Source organism: Rhipicephalus microplus, chromosome 2 (assembly GCF_043290135.1).
Source record: "Rhipicephalus microplus isolate Deutch F79 chromosome 2, USDA_Rmic, whole genome shotgun sequence".
In the NCBI taxonomy this organism is placed as follows: domain Eukaryota; kingdom Metazoa; phylum Arthropoda; class Arachnida; order Ixodida; family Ixodidae; genus Rhipicephalus; species Rhipicephalus microplus.
In genome coordinates this window covers 69,132,483-69,152,324 of record NC_134701.1, presented here as the reverse complement: position 1 = coordinate 69,152,324, position 19,842 = coordinate 69,132,483, and the positions used below count along the sequence as shown (strand labels likewise).

Here is a 19,842-nt window from a genome sequence, read left to right as displayed (position 1 = left end):
TGCTTGCGCCTCAGATCCCCTCTTCTGTGGTCGATATTCAGTGTAGGTGTACTGCCGGTGGCTTCGTGAATGATGTGAGGTTGATGAGCGGTGGCCAGGTCTTCATCCTGTCGACTAATGTGACGCTATGATGAATGGGCTACGTGGCCTGGCTCATACGCCATGTTTATTTCAAAAGCACTTCTTCCTCATCTACTTCTCCGAACCATCCCTGCCTTCTTACGTCATATATATATATATATATATATATATATATATATATATATATATATATATATATATATATATATATATATATATATATATATATATATATATATATATATATATATATATATATATATATATATATATATATATATATATATATATATATATATATATATATATATATATATATATATAGTCGGAACATGATGGCAACGGCGAAAATCAGCCGAGAATGTTCATGAAATTGCTATCGCAATGAAGCTAATGTTTACCGCATAGCCGTTACTTTGAGCAAAACCAATCCTTCACACAGAGGAGAGTTGCCTTTGCCCAAGACGAAGCTGCGCTCAGAATTCGCATTAGGCGCTACCCGCAATCCCCGTTGAACTTTTATCTTGAGAAACTAAACTAAGAGTCATACAGTGGGCGTATACACACGGAGACGCTTGCACTAGTGAACTCAACGCTTCCTGACGTGACAGAATATGCGAACAGTGCCAGGTAAAAGTAGTTACAGCGTAACTAGAAAAGCTAAGAAATGAGGACTCAAAGGAGCGCTGACTTTCAACAATGATTTAAAAGCGGAGTGGTGTACGTACATAGGCTAAAAAGAAGAGAATTGGCATGCGCATAAGGGTGCAATTTACAACCACTGCGAAACAGTTCAGCAAAAATATTGTCTTTCGTTGATCGAACAAATATATGGCCTAAAAGTGATCGAGACACGCAATCTCCTTCTGCAAAAGCCCAACTGATGTGGAACTTACACATGCACCTTCAAAACGTTTCACTTATCTCATGCGCAGCCTGTGAGTGGCGCTTGCCTAATACCACACAATGCTCGAAAAGGGGCATCCAGTCCCAGTCTCGGCAATGTATTCCGAGGTGTCCTTTGACCGCATTGTGCACACTATTATTGTGCTCTCTTAAATGTCATTCAAGCAGCGTCCGCATCGCCCAATGTATATCATAACGCAGGATAAAGGAACAAGATATACGACATCAAGCTCACAAGGCACGAAGCGCATTCTGCGTTTCACAGAAAATTTTACTCGATTCGCAGCTGGATGATTCACTAACCTGTAAAGCTTTGATAGCTTTTGTGGGGCGAAAAACAAAACAGTGATACCAGCTCGTTTCCCGATTTTTCTTCAGCCTATGCGAAACTTTGTGCGGATAAGGGACTGCAACACAGTTCTTAGGAACTCACACATTTTGAGGCTGAGATCGTCCTTCTTGGTTTTTGAATTGCTTCAAAAGATCTTTTCCGCAGCAGCGGAAATCAGGCCACTCGAGTAACCAGCGCTTAAGAGGCGCTCGACCTTTGCTAGGAAACTGCGTTGCGTAGAGTGTGGGCATGACCTCCTAAGAACGTTTACAAGGCAACCGTTGATGATACCATTTTTCATGAGTTTCGAATGAGCTGAGTGGAAAGGTTAGAGGTGTTTACCACTTCTCAATGAGAACAGCCAGCACAAATGATTGCTCCGAAAAGTGAGTGTTAGGTCCAAAAACATAATTGAATTACATTAGCTCATGAGACAGTTTCAAAACATGCAAGTGCTTTCTAAACAACGCAAAAAGAATAGAGGCAACAACTTCAAAACGCTATCTAAACAATTGAAAATTAAAATGAAACCATCTATTTGCTGAATCAACAGAAGACAATACTTTTGCTAGACACTTATACGCATGCCCATTCTCTTCTTTTTTCGCCTATATATGTACACCTCTCCGCCATTAAATCATTGTTGAAAGTCGGCGCTATTTTGTGTCCTCATTTCTTTGCTTCTATAGTTTCACTGTAACTACTTTTAGGTTGTGCTGTTCGTATATTCAGTTATGTCCTACACACTTGCCCAATCTTTCTTGCTTCATAATTTTTGACCTGTTCAGTCCACCAAAGTGGATCAGTGGCTACGGTGCCCTATTGCTCATCCGAAAGTCGCTGATTTGATTGCGGCCGCGGTGGTTGCAATTTGGTGGAGGCGAAATGGTTTGAGCCCGTGTGCTGTGCTATGTCAGTGCACGTAAAGAACACCAGTTAATAAAAATTTACGGATCCCTTCATTACGAGGTTTTTTATAATCATATTGTTATTTTGAGACGTTAACGTCTCGAAGTAAAAAAATAAGAAAACATTCGTAAAGAAGTGAAGGGTGGCGGCGCACACACGTCGTACGGTAAAAAGTCTGTGTGTGTTGCGTTAAAACCACACAACAAAGTACATCGGACACACAACCCGATGGATGAACGACAATTTCCTAAGTGTGCAAACACGGATACTATGTAGAGCTCAAGAGGCCCCGCCGCAGTGGTCTAGTGGCTAAGGTACTCGGCTGCTGACCCGCAGGTAGCAGGATCAAATCCCGGCTGCGGCGTCTGCATTTTCGATGGAGGCGGAAATGTTGTAGGCCCGTGTGCTCAGATTTGGGTGCACGCTAAAGAACCCAGGTGTCGAAATTTCCGAAGCCCTTCACTACAACGTCTCTCATAATCATATAATGGTATTGGGAGGTTGACAACCACGTAACAATCAATCAATCGAAGGCACAGATTCAACTGTGCCATCGATTCAGGAGCCCGAAAACTCACTCTAACAGAAAAAGCGCTCAGTGACGGCTAAAGGTAGATACAGTATTGCCTCTGCATGCCCCGACAGAGACAAACCCATAAATCCTCTACGCGTGGTATCTCTAGAAAAGAGATGCCTGTTCGGGCACCTGCTTTTTCCTTTGCACAAGTTGATCGACGTTCGAATGAAACATGCGCTATGACTATTGTTGAGATTCCAAGCCTCTGCTAAGAAGCCCGATTCTAAAATTTGTGCCTCTCAAAAAATTCGAATCTTCGAATCGAATCTTGGCGCACTATTGCGCTTGCGATAATGGCTGAAAACCTGTTATGATCTATTATTTATTATTGTCCGTTTAATACAGCGACTTATTTGTCCTACGTATAGGAGCAACCGCAGCTGAGCGGTATCTTAGACACCACATCTTTATGGCAATGAGTAATTTTTTTAGCATGTTTTGCGAATTACAAAACATATCTCGTTCCGGCTATTGACTGTTATGCGCTCGTTCTTTCTCTGCACGGAATCAGACATTTCTGGTGGTCGTAAAAATAACAAAGTCTTACTGGTGGTCGTAAAAATAACAAAGGCGCCCCACATAAACAAACTTTTTTAGCTTCTATATACGCAATGACTGTAAGTAATGTCTACGACACGTTTCCTTTCTTCTATTGCTTTCACTAAGCACGCTCAGACATCACAAAACAGACTTCTTGAATCGTTAAGCGAAAGTGTCGACTGCCCCGCCGGGATAATTTACTCTTGAAATCAAGCGGACAGAAAAGTGTTAAGTTCGACTCCCATTGATAAGAGATTTTTTTAAAGCGAAGCTCCTTATTCTCGCACAGTGTTCGTCGTCTCAGTCATCGAAGGTCCCCGTCGTCTGTACGTCTATACCCTACATAGAGCGGTCATAGTCCCCATACACCATACTTTGCCCGTTCCTCTTTCCATCCGACCTTTGGTGCATCTGTCCGCCTTTTATATTTGTCGGTGACTTCAATGTTGATAATAAGAACGTTAAGTCATAATTTTGCTTTATCATCAGCATTCACTTCGTGATTCGGCTGCCATTTTTTGCTTTCCGATTGTGCGTACCTTTTTGACGTCATTTCCGTAACTGCAGTACATCACTGAAATCGTGGTGGACTGACATAAAACAAGTTCGTGTTAAAATAATTACGTAGCCATCTTGAGATCACTAAATTCCGACTACAAAAACGAAATAGTACAGAACGTGTGTTTAATAGACATGACAGTGTCAAAATCTGCATATGGCAAAATGATTGGTGTTCCCCAATTGAACGTAGTACAGTTAGTGTAGACTGGGTGTGTCGGAATGCCTTCATACTTAGGAATTCAGGTGTTAATTAAAAGAAGATGAAGAAGACTCCACAAGAGCACTGCGAACAAATGTCATTTTGGAGGAAGCAATTTTCTGATATACAGGTACAGTGCCCCTTTGCGCACCATGAAGAAGAAGACTGTACAAAGGAAGACAACAGAGATTCAACCACTTTCAATACGTCAGCAGTAATCGTAGCGGAGCTTTTACAGCAAAAGCTGCTATGAGAATACAACAAGGGTTGCCTGCGCCGTAGTTATCCGCCGCCACTGGTGTCCTTAATCAAAAACGTGGTAAGGAAAAAAAGCCAAGTAAATTTAAACACTATAGACAGAAGAGCATTTGATGCCGGGGCTACTGCGTGCCATCCCTATAGTCTACCGTAGAGCCACTACATTGCTTTAACCTCTGTAGAGATCTGGCCTTAGGCAAGCTTGAAGCTGGGAAATGAATAGCGGTAATATGAGCAATAAAGTGTTTTAGATTAGGAAAAGAACAAGTAGGTGTCACAGAACAAAAGTTGCGTAAGACTTCGGTTGTATAATGCTCCAACTGATAACAAAAGCACGTTTTTGTTCACCTATCGACTGTGCGCGTACCCACTGTGGGGTATTGTGAATGAATTGGGTGGTTTACTAAGATAGTATACATTTTTAGAATACCGTAGGCTATATAATAAATTTATTACATACTACCTAGGAAATTATGTTGCTTCAACTAATCCAGAATTTTTCAGGGTCGTCATTCAGAGCATCAAAAATTGCACAAAATTTTCTGCAAGTATGCAGTGGGCTTTATGAATCTCTGAAGAATGACGAAGGATATGGGAAATGGAACGTCTGCCTACTGCATGAAAAATCTGAATATTTATGGCATAGTAGGTACCCTGAAACTGTTGTTGTAGTAGTTACCCAAAGAGTGCTCAAAAAAGGCACTGAAAGGCGGCTCTTCCAGCTTTCGCTGAGACTGTGATGCGCGTTCTGTGTACGCCTGGCAGTTTTTTCCACCCGACTTCAAACCTTTCATCATAGATTACTGCCACATGCATTATTGCCCGTACCTATGAACCGAGGACTTCACCAGGCGGGCTCGTTACCCCAACAATTTTTCGCCATGACATTGACAAGGAAAATGTACATTTCAAGAAGACGCCCTCCTCTAAATCAAATAAATGATCCCCCATTCCCCGGAAAACATTTCTGGGTATACGCCTACACACAAACCGTTCGACTACCTTGAGCGCACGGTAATTTAGAGCGTACTGGGGCAGAAGAATTTAGAGCGTATCTGGCTTGAAGAGAATCACACAAAACAGAAAGAACGCGCGTATTTTTCCATTGCGTGTTCTTTCCTTTTTACCAATGTCACGCTCTCCTATGCGAGATGTGTAATACGCTTGCAGAACAACTCACTATGTTGAAGCAAATTTTTATTTGTCATCAGGATAGTACTGATATGAGCAAGGAATACTCACCCATTAGAGCAGCAGCAGAAAGGCACCAGAAGCAAAACGTGTGCAAGTGGATGCGCCGTAGACAACGTACAGCACTACAAGCATAACAGGCAAAACTAGTTAGGGGAATTGTTCTCACTGGGGCAGATGTATTTAGGTCAGAGAACAAAATGGTTCCTTGACCTGAAATGTGTGCTACGTCTTCTGCGAAGCTGTGATAGGTTCGCTGTGAGGTGACTAACACATAGAGACCATCCTCTAGAATATCTACAACTTCCGTCTGTATGTGGCAAATTTCGAAGTTCCAAAGTGCGTAAACTTGAATGACACGCCTGAACAGAAACATCACTGAAACAAGATAGCTATTCATATAACTTCTAGCAAAGTGGCAGCATTCGCACCTTGTCAGATATCTTCAATGCATTTTTTTACTGACAGTAGCCGTATTGCCTAACCTCTGATAAATTTATGTTCGTGGCACGCTCCTACCGATGCGCAAAGTATAACAATAAGTTTTTACTACTCAAGCTCTGCATGTCGAAGTAATTTATTGCTTGTATTCTTTAGGTCGTGGATTTTGCCACTGGTGAGAAGCTTGGCCCACGTCAGATAGGTGAAATCCGGTTCCAGATAGAAGGCGCGGCACGAGGCTACTACAAGCGACCGAAAGAAACAACCGAACTTTTCGATGAAGAAGGCTGGTGCAAGTCAGGTATGTTATGCTTTGTCTTTAAACTAACAAAGAATTGATTGATATGTGGAGTTTAACATTCCCAAACCACAATATGATTATGAGAGACACTGAAGTGGAGAGCTTCGGATTTTTCGACCACCTGGGGTCTTTAACGTGCGCCCAAATTTGAGCATATGGGCCTACAACATTTCCGCCTCCATCGGAAATGCAGCCGCCGCAGCCGAGATTCGATCCCGTGACCTGCGGGTCAGCAGCCGAGTACCTCAGCCACTAGACCACCACGGCGCGCGGGGCCACAAAGGAAGCTACGTCGTTTTTAAGGCAGAACAAACATGAATATTTTAGGTGTAGAGGCCCGTAAAATAAGCGTATACCGATCAAACACCACGACTATTTGTGAGGAACATATACATAACTAGCTAGTCAAGCTGCTCGTCGGAATTTTCTTCCTGCTTCTCTCAATATTTGCATGAGGAAAAATAAATGACCTATTAATATATATGGTATTATAACTGAATGAAGATGCATTGACGATCGTCTTTCATCCTCAGAATGCCATGACGCTTCCAGTTTAGAAGGCGAGAAGCTGTGACGTATGAGCTAAATCTACCTTTTGTGCTTAAAGACATGACGAAGTGACTACACGCACGTTCCAGACCACATACAAGAGTGTTGGCCACTACTGGCAGTGAAGAACAGCATCCTGTTGTAGTGAAAGAAAGGCGACAACGAAAGACTCAAGCAACAAAGCAAGCACCAGCATCGGTAAAGCACCAGGCTGTAGCTCGCGTTTCCGCAGATTTATGCTGCTTCACGCCCACCACTTTTTGACGCTTCATGTTTTCCGTTTGTCGAGCTTCCCTGACGTCCAGTATCAATAAACCACGTCAAATTTCTTGGAGGTACATGACTGCACTGTGCCAGCCCGCGTCTTCGCTCCCGAAAGCTCCACCCGCTTTGTGACCTCATTACTATAATGGTACATGAGACCACTCTCCAGCCTAGACCCTCAGCCTTTCACGTTACCTGTGGCGCCATGTATCGCCTGCAAAAGTCGTCTATCTTCCCCGGCTCCGGGGACTCGAATGTGCATAATTGGCTGTCGCACTACAGGCGTACCAGTGCCAGTAACAATTAGGATGACCAAATAAGCTTGCGTACACCCAGTTTTATCTTACGGACATCGCTCAATTGTGATACAACAACCACGAGAGCGATGTTTTCACTTTGTTTGTCTCCAAAGCTTCTATTATTGACGTTTTCGATCGGCCGTTGGCTCGAAAGTTTCGGGTAGAGCAGCGTTTGTGTCAACGGGCGCAGCTCCTCGATGAGATTTTCAAAGGCTACAGTTAAGATGTGCTTAACCTCTGCAACCATGTCAACTACGCTATAACCGAACAGAAGAAAATCAAGCACACTCTCAAGGACATCGAGAACGACGCTTTACAGATCCTGCTCGCAAGGCCCCCAGCAATGGCACAGTACTGTTCTTTTTGTATCAGACTTTCGACGAGATGCGTCGGCAGATTTTAATTGCACGCCAAGCCTTCACATTGTTCGACACCATATATAGCTTGCACATTATTACTCGTCATGCTGACCAGTAGCCACCGCTATCCACCATCAAGGACTTCATCCGTGAGCAGCTAGCACGTCAGCTGTTATTGCTCGCCCTCATGAATGCATCGGCGCAGACCTTGGCCCCAGACATTCAGCACGTTATGTGCAACCAAATGGTGGAGGCACTACCTTCCATATCTCCGCAACGACCCATCTCAGCACCACTTACGTACGCTGTCATCACCCCTCGGCCCCCTCAGCAGGCTCATCTCTATGCCCCCTTCCCTGAGCCTACTTCCGCGCTGGTTACTTACCCTGTCATCACCTGTCGCCCCTTCGGGAGCCTTCACCCTATGTCAGCCCTGTGATTCCAGCCCCCGCCTTACCGCCAACCATGAATTATGCAGCGCCGTCTCACTAGGCAGGGACTTCGCTTCCGCCCAGACGTGTGGTGAACGCCGGACAACAGGCCCATCTGCTGCACGTGTGGTGCCGTTGTCTACGTCGTTCACCACTACCACCGCCACATATCTTCTTTTTCAATATGATGGCCTTGCCCAATTCCTCGTCGCCAAGCGCACCACCAACTCCCATCTCGGATAACGACCCCTCCTCCTACAGTGCCCTATCCCCAGATCCTCGACAACGCTCTCTGTCCCCCATGCGTCACTGTTCCGCTACAGAGGAGGGAAACTGATTGCTGCAGCTCAGGACGCAAGAGCTGCAGGCAAGTTAGACTGCCCAAGGCTTCCATGTTTTTCGCCGCGAAATTTTATTTACGTCGGTGTTGAAGAAAGGTTACCGTAGCGCCTATTAGCGCAAAAGCTACATTTTCGTCATCCCCAAGACACTGTGCTGCAAGCTGAAGAAGCTGACGATGTCGCTGTCAGAACTCATGGTCTGTACTTCCAGCTCGCAGTGCATTACGCCGTCAGCTGTGGGCAGTGCGCGGATTACCACTCAAGACGAACTCTACGTAATCGAGTTTTTCGTGCTACGCTTCTGCTTGCACGACATTATCCAGGGATATGACTTGCTCTCAAGCCATAACGCCATCACAGACTGCTCTCATGCGGAAGTCGCTCTTACACTCTTGAAGACCTCTCCTTCAGAGGATCCTTCTACTCACAAACTTGTCGTCGCAGAGGAAACAGATATTCCCTCTTCACGTGAGGCGTTGTTAGTTTTACCTGTACGACTTCACCGGACGGGGCAGCATTCTTCGGTCCATCTGAACTCTTCCTCTTTCTTCGGGGCTTATGACTGCCATTGTAATTCTCTCAGTTAAGTCTGGTTCGACAATATACTTGTTGTCAACTTACTTACCGACTGTCATGGCATTATTTGGAGGGCATCTCTGGGGCTTGCACAAGGCACTGACCTCTTGACTTCCCTTGATATCACCGAAGACGAACCCTACCTTCAGCTTAAAGCCTTCACGTCACCTGTTTCAATGTCTTGAACCCTAGATAATGTTCATCCTTCGGTTCTCGATGACCTACCGCCATCGTATCACAGCGAACTTGTAGCTCTTCTGAAACACTTCAGGTCACCTTTTTAATGCACCCGACAAACTTTGGGCCACACAAAGAACGTCACTAAGCACATCGACACCAGTTCTAATGGTCCGTTTTGCCAATGTCCTATCGAGTTTCCGTGGTGGAGAGCAAGAATTATTCTGCTTACAAGGAGCAGAATATTTGTCGTCCATAGACTTACGCGCGGGGTATCCGCAAGTACCGACGGCTGACACTGTTCGTTCGAAGACTTTTTTCGTAACACTTTATGAACTCTACGAGTTTACCGTAATGAGGTCCGGATCGTGCAACACCCCAGCTGCATTCTAACAGATGGAGGACAACGTCTTTTGCGGTTACAAGTGAAACAGCTGCCTTTGCTACCTGGATGATACTGTAGTGTTTTATAGAAATATTTCTATTCATCTTGGCCGCCTTCGGGAGATACTGAAGTGCCTCAGCTCAGCTGGTCTGCAGCTCACCACAGAGAAGTGCCATTTGGCGGCACGCCAATCAACAACACTTGGTCAAGTCACTAGCCAAGAAAGCATTCAGCCGGACCCAGTGAAACTTTGTGGGCTGGCAGAATTCCCCAAGCCCACTTGCATGAAGAATATTCGAAGTTTCTGAGGCTGTGTTCCTTTTTTCGCCGGTTCATGCGTGACTTCGCTTCTATCATCTCCCTCTTACCGACTTTCTCACATCTTCTAATAGCCTGTCTGCTTGGTCATGCGAGTGTGACAAGTCTTTCGAGACGCTAAGTGCTTGCTAACATCTTCTTCAATTCTCCGAAACTTTGACCCGGATGCAACCTCGGAAATTCATACTGACGCCAGTCGTGTTGGCCTTGGTGCTGTGTTGGCTCAGAAAAAGATGGGGTGCCAAGAATGCGTCGTTGCTTACGCGAATCGAACTTTGAAGAAATCCTAGTGCAACTATTCTCTCAAGGAAAAAAATGCGTTGCCATAAATTGGAAATTGGCTACGTTCCATCTGTACCTTTATGACCACCTTTTCGACGTCATCACGAACCTCCACGCTCAAGATTGGCTCGCATCGATAAAAGATCCGTAGGGATGACTCGGTCACTGGGCTGTCAGGCTGCAAAAGTATGTGTACCCATCAGGCCGCAAGCACTTCGACGCGGACGCTCTTTCCCGTTAACCTCTTGCACCCACCACAGCTTCACCATCCCTTTCCTTGTCACCAGTCGACGTCACTGACATGTCATTGGAGCAACGCAAGGATACGTGGGGTTGCCACCTGCTCACCTTTCTGGCTCATTCATCAGCTTACCACGCTTTTAGAGCCGTAAGTCGTCAAGCGCCCCTTTTCACCACTTGAGATAATCACCACGCGTAGCAGACGCCCCTCGCTTTCCGCGTGCTTCCAAACGCAGAAAGCTCACGGGTCCGGCACAGCAGCGGCGTGGTGTGGAAGTTCATTGCAAAAGGTCCGCGTAGAAGACGGCGCATCGGACACTCCCCATATTCTAGGTCACATAGTGCTGGCTATAACGAATGCCATCTTTTTGTTTTCATAAATAACCGCCAGATGTCGCTCGTATCTCACGCAGATAAGTGGTTTTTCATGTTTTGAGCTTGCTTTTAAAATTACTAAGGCAGCAGTTAAAATCTTTGTATCACTTGTTTCATTGTACGGCTTTCCGGAAGTCAGTCACCAGGTATTTATAAGTTTGTGCGTGTGTGTTTGTTTGTTTCTTTGTATTTTTTCTCCTGCCACCCCGTGGAAAGGTGCACGTACATTGAACACGCAATTTCTTGTTGTAGAACTTAGACTTTCTCGTAGGGCAGGGATCGTGTTTTGTATTATGGAGTGAAACAAGTCTTAAAGACAATTGTTGTCATAAAGACATGGTTAAAAAGGCTGTAAAGTGTTCAGGATGCGGGGTGAGTTTGAAAATAGACCCAAGTGCAGAACAAATGAAGAAAAGGCTGACGCGAAGTGTAGGCAATGTGAGGCCATGAAAAAAAATGAAGAAAACGATGGCTGCCCAGAGTGAAGTGCTGTTAGGAATTACCGAGGGGAAAACTGCGTTGGCGGCAGAGCAAAGAAAAAACGAGGGTAATGGGAGAAAGGCCGAAATCCGTCGAGGAAGCACTAGCCAAAGTGAAAAAAGGAGCGGCCGACGGAGAGAACAGTAGGGCGCCGGCAACCAGAATGGCGGAGAAGCAAGCAAGTTTGGAAGAACAGGTTCAGCCGGTTCAATTGTCGCAAGGCCCAACTTCAGAGAAGTAGTGGTGGGGCTGGTAGGGGACAAAGCAGCCGGTGTCACAGGTGCAAGGAACCCCCCAGTGCAGGACGCTCCAGCTGAAAAGTCACAGCATGTGATAATCGCTGGCGACTCGAATATAAATCGATGCGCAGAAGCGATCAAAGAGAGGATAAGAGGTGACTAGAGAGTTGCAGTAGGAACGTTCCCAGGACGCAAGCTGGAAGCCGTCATCAGGCAAGCGAGCGCAAAACTCAGAACTGCTGCTGATAGACGAAACTTCGTGATAACTTCAGGTGGTTTAAACGATGTCTTAAATGAAGATACCATAGGACTAGCGACCACACTGGTGTAAGGGGTCGATGACATGCGCGCCACTTCTACTCAGGTAAAAGTAGTGATATGCATGATACCACCGGTAGCGGTGCGTGACGACAACCTATAAAAAGCGGTTGTTAACGCGAACCGAGAGATATGGCGAATAAGTCGAGATAAAGGCTTTGAGGTGGTGGAAATAAACACTGAGGTGCATAGGTGGGGTAGTTTTCAACGAGACAGAAATCACTTCGATGGGCGGCTAAATCATGAGGTGGATTGGCGACTTGCAGGACGCGCAGTATCTTTTTGGGGGTGGGGCACGTGATCCCTTCGGTGTGCAGCATAGCCAGTAACGATGAGGGCAACCAGGGAGACTCTTTGACAGGTGGTATGGACAAATACGATTCCAAAGTGGCACCAGTTTTTAAGATAGGTAGAGTCCGGGGCAGAAATAGACGTAGCCACGAGCGCCGAGACAATTCTGACATAAGGTATATCAACATGCAGGGTGGCAAGAACAGGCTGAAGTGGGAAGATAGAAGAACAGCTAAGGGAGGAGATGTCGATGGTATATGGTTTTGTGGAGAAACATCTTAGGGACAAGGAACAATCCCCTAACAATTCGGACTACGCGTGGGAATATTTTAATAGAACACAAAGCAGCAGAAATGGGGGTGGTATTGGGGCATTCATTCCTAAAAGTACAGAGTGGCGAAGGGTCAAGCAGGAGTGCAAGGAACATTTATGGCTAAAAGAGAAAGTAGCAAGGCAAAGTACACTCCTTGGTTTGGTGTACTTGTGGACGAGAGCAAAGACCAGAGAGGAAACCCAGGCAATGGTAGAGTGTATAACAAAGACATTGAGGAATCTGGAGGAGACTGCGAGATAATTACACTACGAGCTTTGAATGAGCATATAGAAGATACAGATGGGTACACCAACCCAACACGCAAAATGATCATGGATGTGTGTGAAAGGCATTATTTGATCATTTGCAACAGTACCGAGAAGTGTGAAGGGCAAATAACACGGGAGGTAGGAAGGCTGCAGTGGACGATAGATTACACACTGATGTCACATAGGATGTATAATAGGCCAAGGGAATGCACATAGATGAAGGTTGATCCCGAAGTCGGGGTAGTGATCACAAACGTATTAACCTAAGTTTTGGAAAAACAGGGAAAGTGGGAAGAAGACGAGATGAGCAACAAAAGAAAAATTTTTATTCAGAAAGGCAAATAGAAATCGCTACTAAACAAATTGAGAAAGTATTCACTGAGGATAATAAAACAGTGTGGACATGCACGAATCTAATTAGACTGAGCAAGTCAAGCCGAAAAAGAAGACACAAACCCAAGATCATTTAGTAGAATGAGGAAGTTAGGAGAGCCATAGCGAAACATCAGGAAGCCTCTTGGGAACACAGACATTGTAAGTAGCGAGGCGAACCAACAGATGATGTTGAAAGAAAATGGGTATACTTTCTAAGCTATGAAAGGGATTCATGCCTTCTGATCAATGAAAAGATTAGAAGAAAGGGAGCTCAGTGGCTGGCAGAAGTACACAAAAAAGATAGAAAGGCAGCTAGGAAATTCTGGAACCATCTTAACTCCGTAAAAAGGAGAAGCCTAAAGCAGAGATTTATAACTACAGCTCAAGGTGCTAGGCTAGAAGGGGACGAAGCTGTTAATATACAAGAACAAGGGTGACAGAAAAATTTCAACAAATATGTGCTGCACCACAATAGACAAGGATGAATCAAGTGGTGCAATGGCTCCATTTTCACAACGATAATGGGAAAGGGCTGAGAAGAGGGTTCCTTGTAGTAAATCAACAGGCCCAGATGGCATTTTAACTATGCTGATAAGTAGAATTGGTCTGAAGTCTAAGCAGGCTTTGAGAGAGGCAGTGAGCAAAATATTAATCGATTGTGAGGTCCCCGATGGAGGGAAACTTAGTAGGATAAGCATAATCTATAAAGGAAAGGGGGACAAAGGTGACATAAACAACTACTGTCCTATAACAGTGACATAAGTGGTCTACAGGCTGGCGATGCAGATTATAAAGCAAAGGCTGCAGGCATGTATAGTGGATGAGTGGGTGCTGGGGGAACTGCAGAAAGGGTTTCGAAAACAGAGGATGTTGGAAGACGATCTGTTCTCAGTGACACAGTGCATCGAAGTATCAGAAAAGGGCACAGGCTCCTGCGGCTAGCATCTTTGAATATCAAGGAAGCGTAGAGTACTGTGGTTCAAGAGGACTTGTGGGAAATACTTGGTACACTTGGTGTGGAAGATGGAGTCACTAATCTTTTTTTCAAAGTTTTTCAAAGCACTGGTGTTTAGGGGCAGGGAGGGCAAAATAGACGTTAAGCAGGAAAATTAACAAGAAGGAGGTTATCTGATTGGTGGCTAAAGTCAAGGAAAGAGTGAAAATTAATCCCTTCACTGTAAAGTACGAATCCTCAACCTCACTATAAAGGAAAAAAAAAGTAAATCTAGTTTTTGGTTCACTAAGTATTACAGCTTGGGGACGTGAGCCACCATTTATTCTAAAGGGTACACCATATCAATCAATCAATTCATCCATCCATCCATCCATCCATCCATCCATCCATCCATCCATCCATCCATCCATTCATTCATCCTTCCATCCGGTACCAGAATCCTTCTCACCTATTTCTCTTAACAAGCATCAAATAAATGTTTTATCCGCTTCCCACTCTCCAGATGGAAGGCTATCGCCGTTACACAATATTTGCAGCGAAACACGCAATACGAAGCCAATGTTTTTGCAATTTTTTTGGCAGTTTGTAGCCTAAGTTTAATAACATCAAGTGTGTCACAGAAATACGTAAGCGGCGCCTTGGTGAACTCTGGCATAAAACTGTTTCGTGTTTAAATCAAATGAACTGTAATGCAGCTCACAACTTGTGCAAAACAAGCGAAAAACTAAACAAACTGCGATATTCGTAATGTGTAGGTGTTTTCCCCATTTAAGGTGCGTTCTATACTTTCGTGTAGCTGTGCAAGTGGGGCTGTTCAATAGCAAGCTCATGCTTGAAAATCTCTACTGTTTCTGTGACATTCCAGGTGATGCTGGTTACTATGACGAAGATGGTCGGCTATTCATTGTGGAAAGGGTGAAACAGCTGATCAAATGCATGGATAATCAGGTGGCTCCTGCAGAACTGGAAGAACTCCTGCTTCGGGAACATTCGACTGACATCGCGGAAATATCTGTTGTCGGCCTCTCACATTCCGAATATGGAGAAGCTCCTGCTGCGGCTGTTGTGCTTACTCATGAGGGGCGTAACAAAAATCAGAAGCTTCTTGCAAAGGCCATTGAGGCTACTGTGAAAGGTTAGTGCAATATAATAAGTCTAGATTTGATTTCTCACCAACTACTCCATGATTGATATGTGGGGTTTAACGTTCCAAAACCACTATATGATTATGAGAGACGCCGTAGTGGAGGGCTCCGGAAATTTAGACCACCTGGGGTTCTTTAACGTGCACCCAAATCTGAGCACACGGGCCTAAAACATTTCCGCCTCCATCGGAAATGCAGCCGCCGCAGCCGGGATTCGAACCCGCGCCCTGCGGGTCAGCAGCCGAGTACCATAGCCACTAGACCACCGCGGCGGGGCTCACCAACTACTCCAAAAAGTTGGCTCTAAATGATATAAATGCCTCTTTGTAGCTTGTGTTGTTTGAGTCAATTGCGAGTTTTAATTCAGTGTATGGGTTTCAAGAAACTTGCAGGAAGCCGGTGCTTCGCTGTCGAAAGTGTCCCATTTTCATCGCCTTGTCATTCGCCAACTAGGCTTGGCATCTGGGTGGATAGTTCAGCCGTATCCTGCCATAAAGAGTTTTCCGCATTCTTAAACTCTGCTAGAACACTTGCGAGAAACACATTTGTGGTGTATTAAATGTAACATATTTGTTTGGGAAACTAGCAAAGTACCCAACATTTTTCGCAGAGACATTATGTGCACTCACCCAACTGCAGACTTTTTTACACTCTTTCTGTCAATTTTGAATGAATATGCCTCAGCGCTTTGTAGTTCGTTGGAAGTTTTAATCACAAGCTCTTTTTACACAGATGATGTGATATTACGCTTGGGCCACGCAAAATACACAGGTGTTAAGGCAATCAGTCGCACTACATGACACCCGAAAAAGATTGGTGGTGGTGGTCAAACTGTTATTCAAAAGGGGGTCCTGAAGAACACTCAGCTAAGCTCCAGGTGCGGAAGGCATCTGCCACCTCGGCACAGAGAGCCTGAAGCTCTCTGCTTCATCGTGGGCCCCTGGAGACCCTAAAGTTGGTCTGCTAGCAAAACGCTTGGCATTTTGTTCCGTGTTTTTAGCGTAGGTGTCCCTCGATCTACAACCACAGAGCATATGATTCTAATCTGCACCTTCTCGACACAGCTACCACATATGTTGTACATCGTATTGTGTGTGTCTATATGCTTTATGCACCCGGGGCTGGGATATGAGTTAGTCGGGTTGAACTGCATAGTGGCGGCCAGACTGGAAGGTAATTTCTTATGCGGAAGGGGGAACCTTAAGCGGCCTTGATAAGAGTAATTCGTGATTTCGTCCTCGAAGTGAAGTGTTGCGAGGGAAACCAGAGGCACGTAGCCGATGAATTCTCGCGCTGCCTCGTGTTTGGCCTCGTTGAGATTCCGCAGGCTATCCCCTAAGAAGTCCATGTGTGCAGGAAACTATACGATGGAGTGATTAGTGATCTTTTGTCCACCTATTATTTGTAATGTCGTTTTGTCTATCCCGACGTTTGCGAAACCTGAGTGGCTGATCTTGAGAGCTGAACGAGAGCTATCGTTGTTTGTTCGACTACTTCCGGCCTCTTGGTGCAAAGAGTGAGTGAGTTGCGCATTATTCTGAGTTCGTTAATTCATGCTACTGAGTAACCATGCTTTTGCGATGTGTGCGCTGCAACCACAAAATCTGCCAGGTCGGAAACTTTGCAGTGGCTGCCGCGAGAGCTCTTGCGCGGCTGAGACTTCTGTGATTGCGAGTCGCATTTACATCATTCCTGAGCAGAGCAGCAACGTAATTGATTGCATAGCATGGCTTTTGGTAAATCCACAGGCTGTCCCTTTTCGCTATGGTATTCAGATTGACCTTGATCAGAATATCTATGCATGCTTTTGTTCTGGATAGGCGTGCTATCTATGCCATGTGCTGAGCCTGGATTATCTTAGCGTGGGGATTGTGCACTCCTAGTTGTAAGAGGAGAGTAGTGAACACATTATTGGGATGCCCCAATGCTGTCCTAAAAGCGTGTATTCCGTGCAGTTCGAGCCTTTCTCCTTTTACTTGTTTCCAGTTGAGCATCGCAGTCACGTACTTGATGTGTTAGAGCACAAAAGCGTGTACCATTCTGATGGCGTAGTCTTCGCTTAGTTCTCTGTGCCGATTCATGACGCGCCAAAGTTTTTGAAGCACGTTTTTAATCTTAAATGGGATACTCTCTATCATCACCAAGTGGGGGCTGCTACTTCTAACGATGAGTCCTAGGATGCGTATTTGATAGACCGTAGGTATGTTGCCGTCCGAATCATTTAGGTCCATGCAACAGCTTTTTGATGGGCGCCTTTGTCTGGAAGGACGGTAGATAAGTAGCTCAGAGTTTCTTGAAGAGCATCGAAGTACTATTATGGTGAGGTGGGCCTTGATGGCTAAGATGGCTTCTAGCATACAGGCTTCTAACTCTGCATTGTTCTTACCGGTGCTCCAAATGGTGATATCGCCTGCGTAGATGATGTGCTCCATATCTTCTAAAAAACCCAGTGCACGAAAGAGCTTCACCATAGTCAGATTGAATAACAATGAAGAAAGGACCGAGCCTTTTCGTGTTCTCAAATTGCTCAGGTCAGAGCTCTTAGAAACGTGCTCGCCTATTCGAAGAGTGGCCGTTTGATCTTCCAGAAAGGCGTTTATGTATTGATACTGCACCGAGATTGTGATCAAAGATAGCGGTCAGAGTAATTTGATGTCGAATGTCGTCAAAAGCTTGCTCCACTTTGAGTCTCAGCAGCCCCTTGGTATCTTGTGTGGGAAGATCCAGCACACGTTTCTTTACTCTAAGCATGGCGTCTTGCCTCAATAAAGCCGGCCTATATCCGTTCATACTGTAGGGAAAGTATTCCTGTTTTTCGACCTACCCCGTAAGTCGGTTCAAAATGACATGCTCGGCTAGCTTTTTCATGCAGAACTTAGGTGAGAACGGCCTGAGGTCTGATAGTGCCAGTAGCTTTTAGGATTTTAAAGTAAGGAACATGTTTGTATGCTTTCATTGTCCAGGTAAACGGCCAATTTTCAAGGCTTCGTTGATTCGTAAGACTTAAGAGGGTGACTAAATTATCATCTAATTTCTGAATAGTTCAATTCTTGACACCGTCGGGGCCGCCTACAGACTCACTTTTTGTGAGTTGGAAAGCGAAATTCACTCTCAGTGTAGTCCAAATTTGGGGCACTGCCATCAATCCTCTTCTGTTAAATTCCGGGATGTCACAATTTTATTGCAAAGTAGCGTTTGAAAAGGCCTTAAGCAAGTCCTTCAGCAGTACTGTATTGCTTTGCGCAATGTACGAAGTTCCTGAGCCTGATACGTTGCACAGATTTTGACTTGGTGCGATTTGCGCCGAGGAGGGGTTTTATGAGCCTCCATCCACTGTATTTGCCTATTTGCCCGTTGATGGAGTCACTTACTTCGTCACACTGCTGTCGGGAAAAAAGTGCGCATTACTGTTATATGGTCGTGTTGACTTCACCGAGCTTCTAACTAAGTATTATTTTGAAAGGTTGGCCCTTATACTTTGCTAGGACGGAGTGCTTGGCTTCAAGCAGGTTAACTGAACGACTGTTCATTTTGCCGGTCCACGGTAATTCTTTGTCCTGAGGCTGCGATGTCAGCTAAAGCCTGTTCGCTTGAGCTTGCCATAGTATTCTTTCTGTTCTATTCTGATCATTCTGACGACTACGTACGAGTTTTACGAAATTGGTTCACTTATATTAGTTTGCACTCTCTTTACTTCTTTTCTGGGAGTTTCGCATTGATTCTCAGAATGTAGTGATTGCCGCCAAGGTCAATTCTCGAGTGTAATCTGTCACATTTCTCTCTGAGCGGGCTGAAAGTGAGGTCCAGTGTGGTGTCGTGGCATGTGGAAGTACCACACCCATTTGAAGTTTCCAGGTCTGTGATAACAATGAAGTAGAGATCACAGGCTGTTTTGTGAAGACGTTTTGTAAGAGCCACATGCGTAGCCCCATGCCTGCTATGGGGCGTTCAGCTGCCACCTACAATTACCTTCTTTAGAGATGTTAGCGATTTTGCTGAGTATGCCCCTGAATTCTGGCTTTTGTCTTCAGGGCTCCCACATAAATTAGTGGGAAAATACTTTGATTGTTCCCTACGCGATAGTTGGGTGTATTGTTTTCGCGAGGTGTTAGACATAGCAAGCTGTCTGTCAGATTTCATGACGAATGTGCGAGATTTTCTTTTTAGTAAAAATGGCTACGCCTCTCTCTTTCTCATTTCTAGGGGCTTCGGCCTAATAGCCTGGGGCAGCTTCGTTAGAATTGTTTCTTGTAGCAAAGAGACGCGTGGTTTTGCGGTCTCCAGTTTTACCATCTTCAGGAGGATCGCCATTTTAGAGGCAATCCACCTGCAGATCCATTGCCACATGCAAAACTTTCATGTCCCATTTGTCACTACCACGTTGACCATGAAAGCCTCCTTCACTTCCAGTGAAAGCAGCCTGTAGAGGATCGTATGCGCCAATGTGCTGTGAGTTCATTCTTTCCATGGCCACGCGGTTCATATAAATTTCCATTTTGTGTACTCAAGTGGTAAACATTCATTTTTTCGTCACTCGCATCACGCTCTCGTTCTTTAGTCTCATAT

General features: G+C 45.0%; 1 protein-coding gene across 1 annotated transcript in view; it reads left to right on the top strand.

Annotated features, from left to right (window-relative positions):
• Positions 1–19,842, top strand: part of LOC119169860 (uncharacterized) — a 159,646-nt gene that overhangs the window by 122,051 nt on the left and 17,753 nt on the right. Inside the window, exons 6-7 of the mRNA XM_075886558.1 lie at positions 6,151–6,295; positions 14,997–15,266. Coding sequence (XP_075742673.1) covers positions 6,151–6,295; positions 14,997–15,266 — 415 coding nt within the window. The remainder of the gene's footprint in view (positions 1–6,150; positions 6,296–14,996; positions 15,267–19,842) is intronic.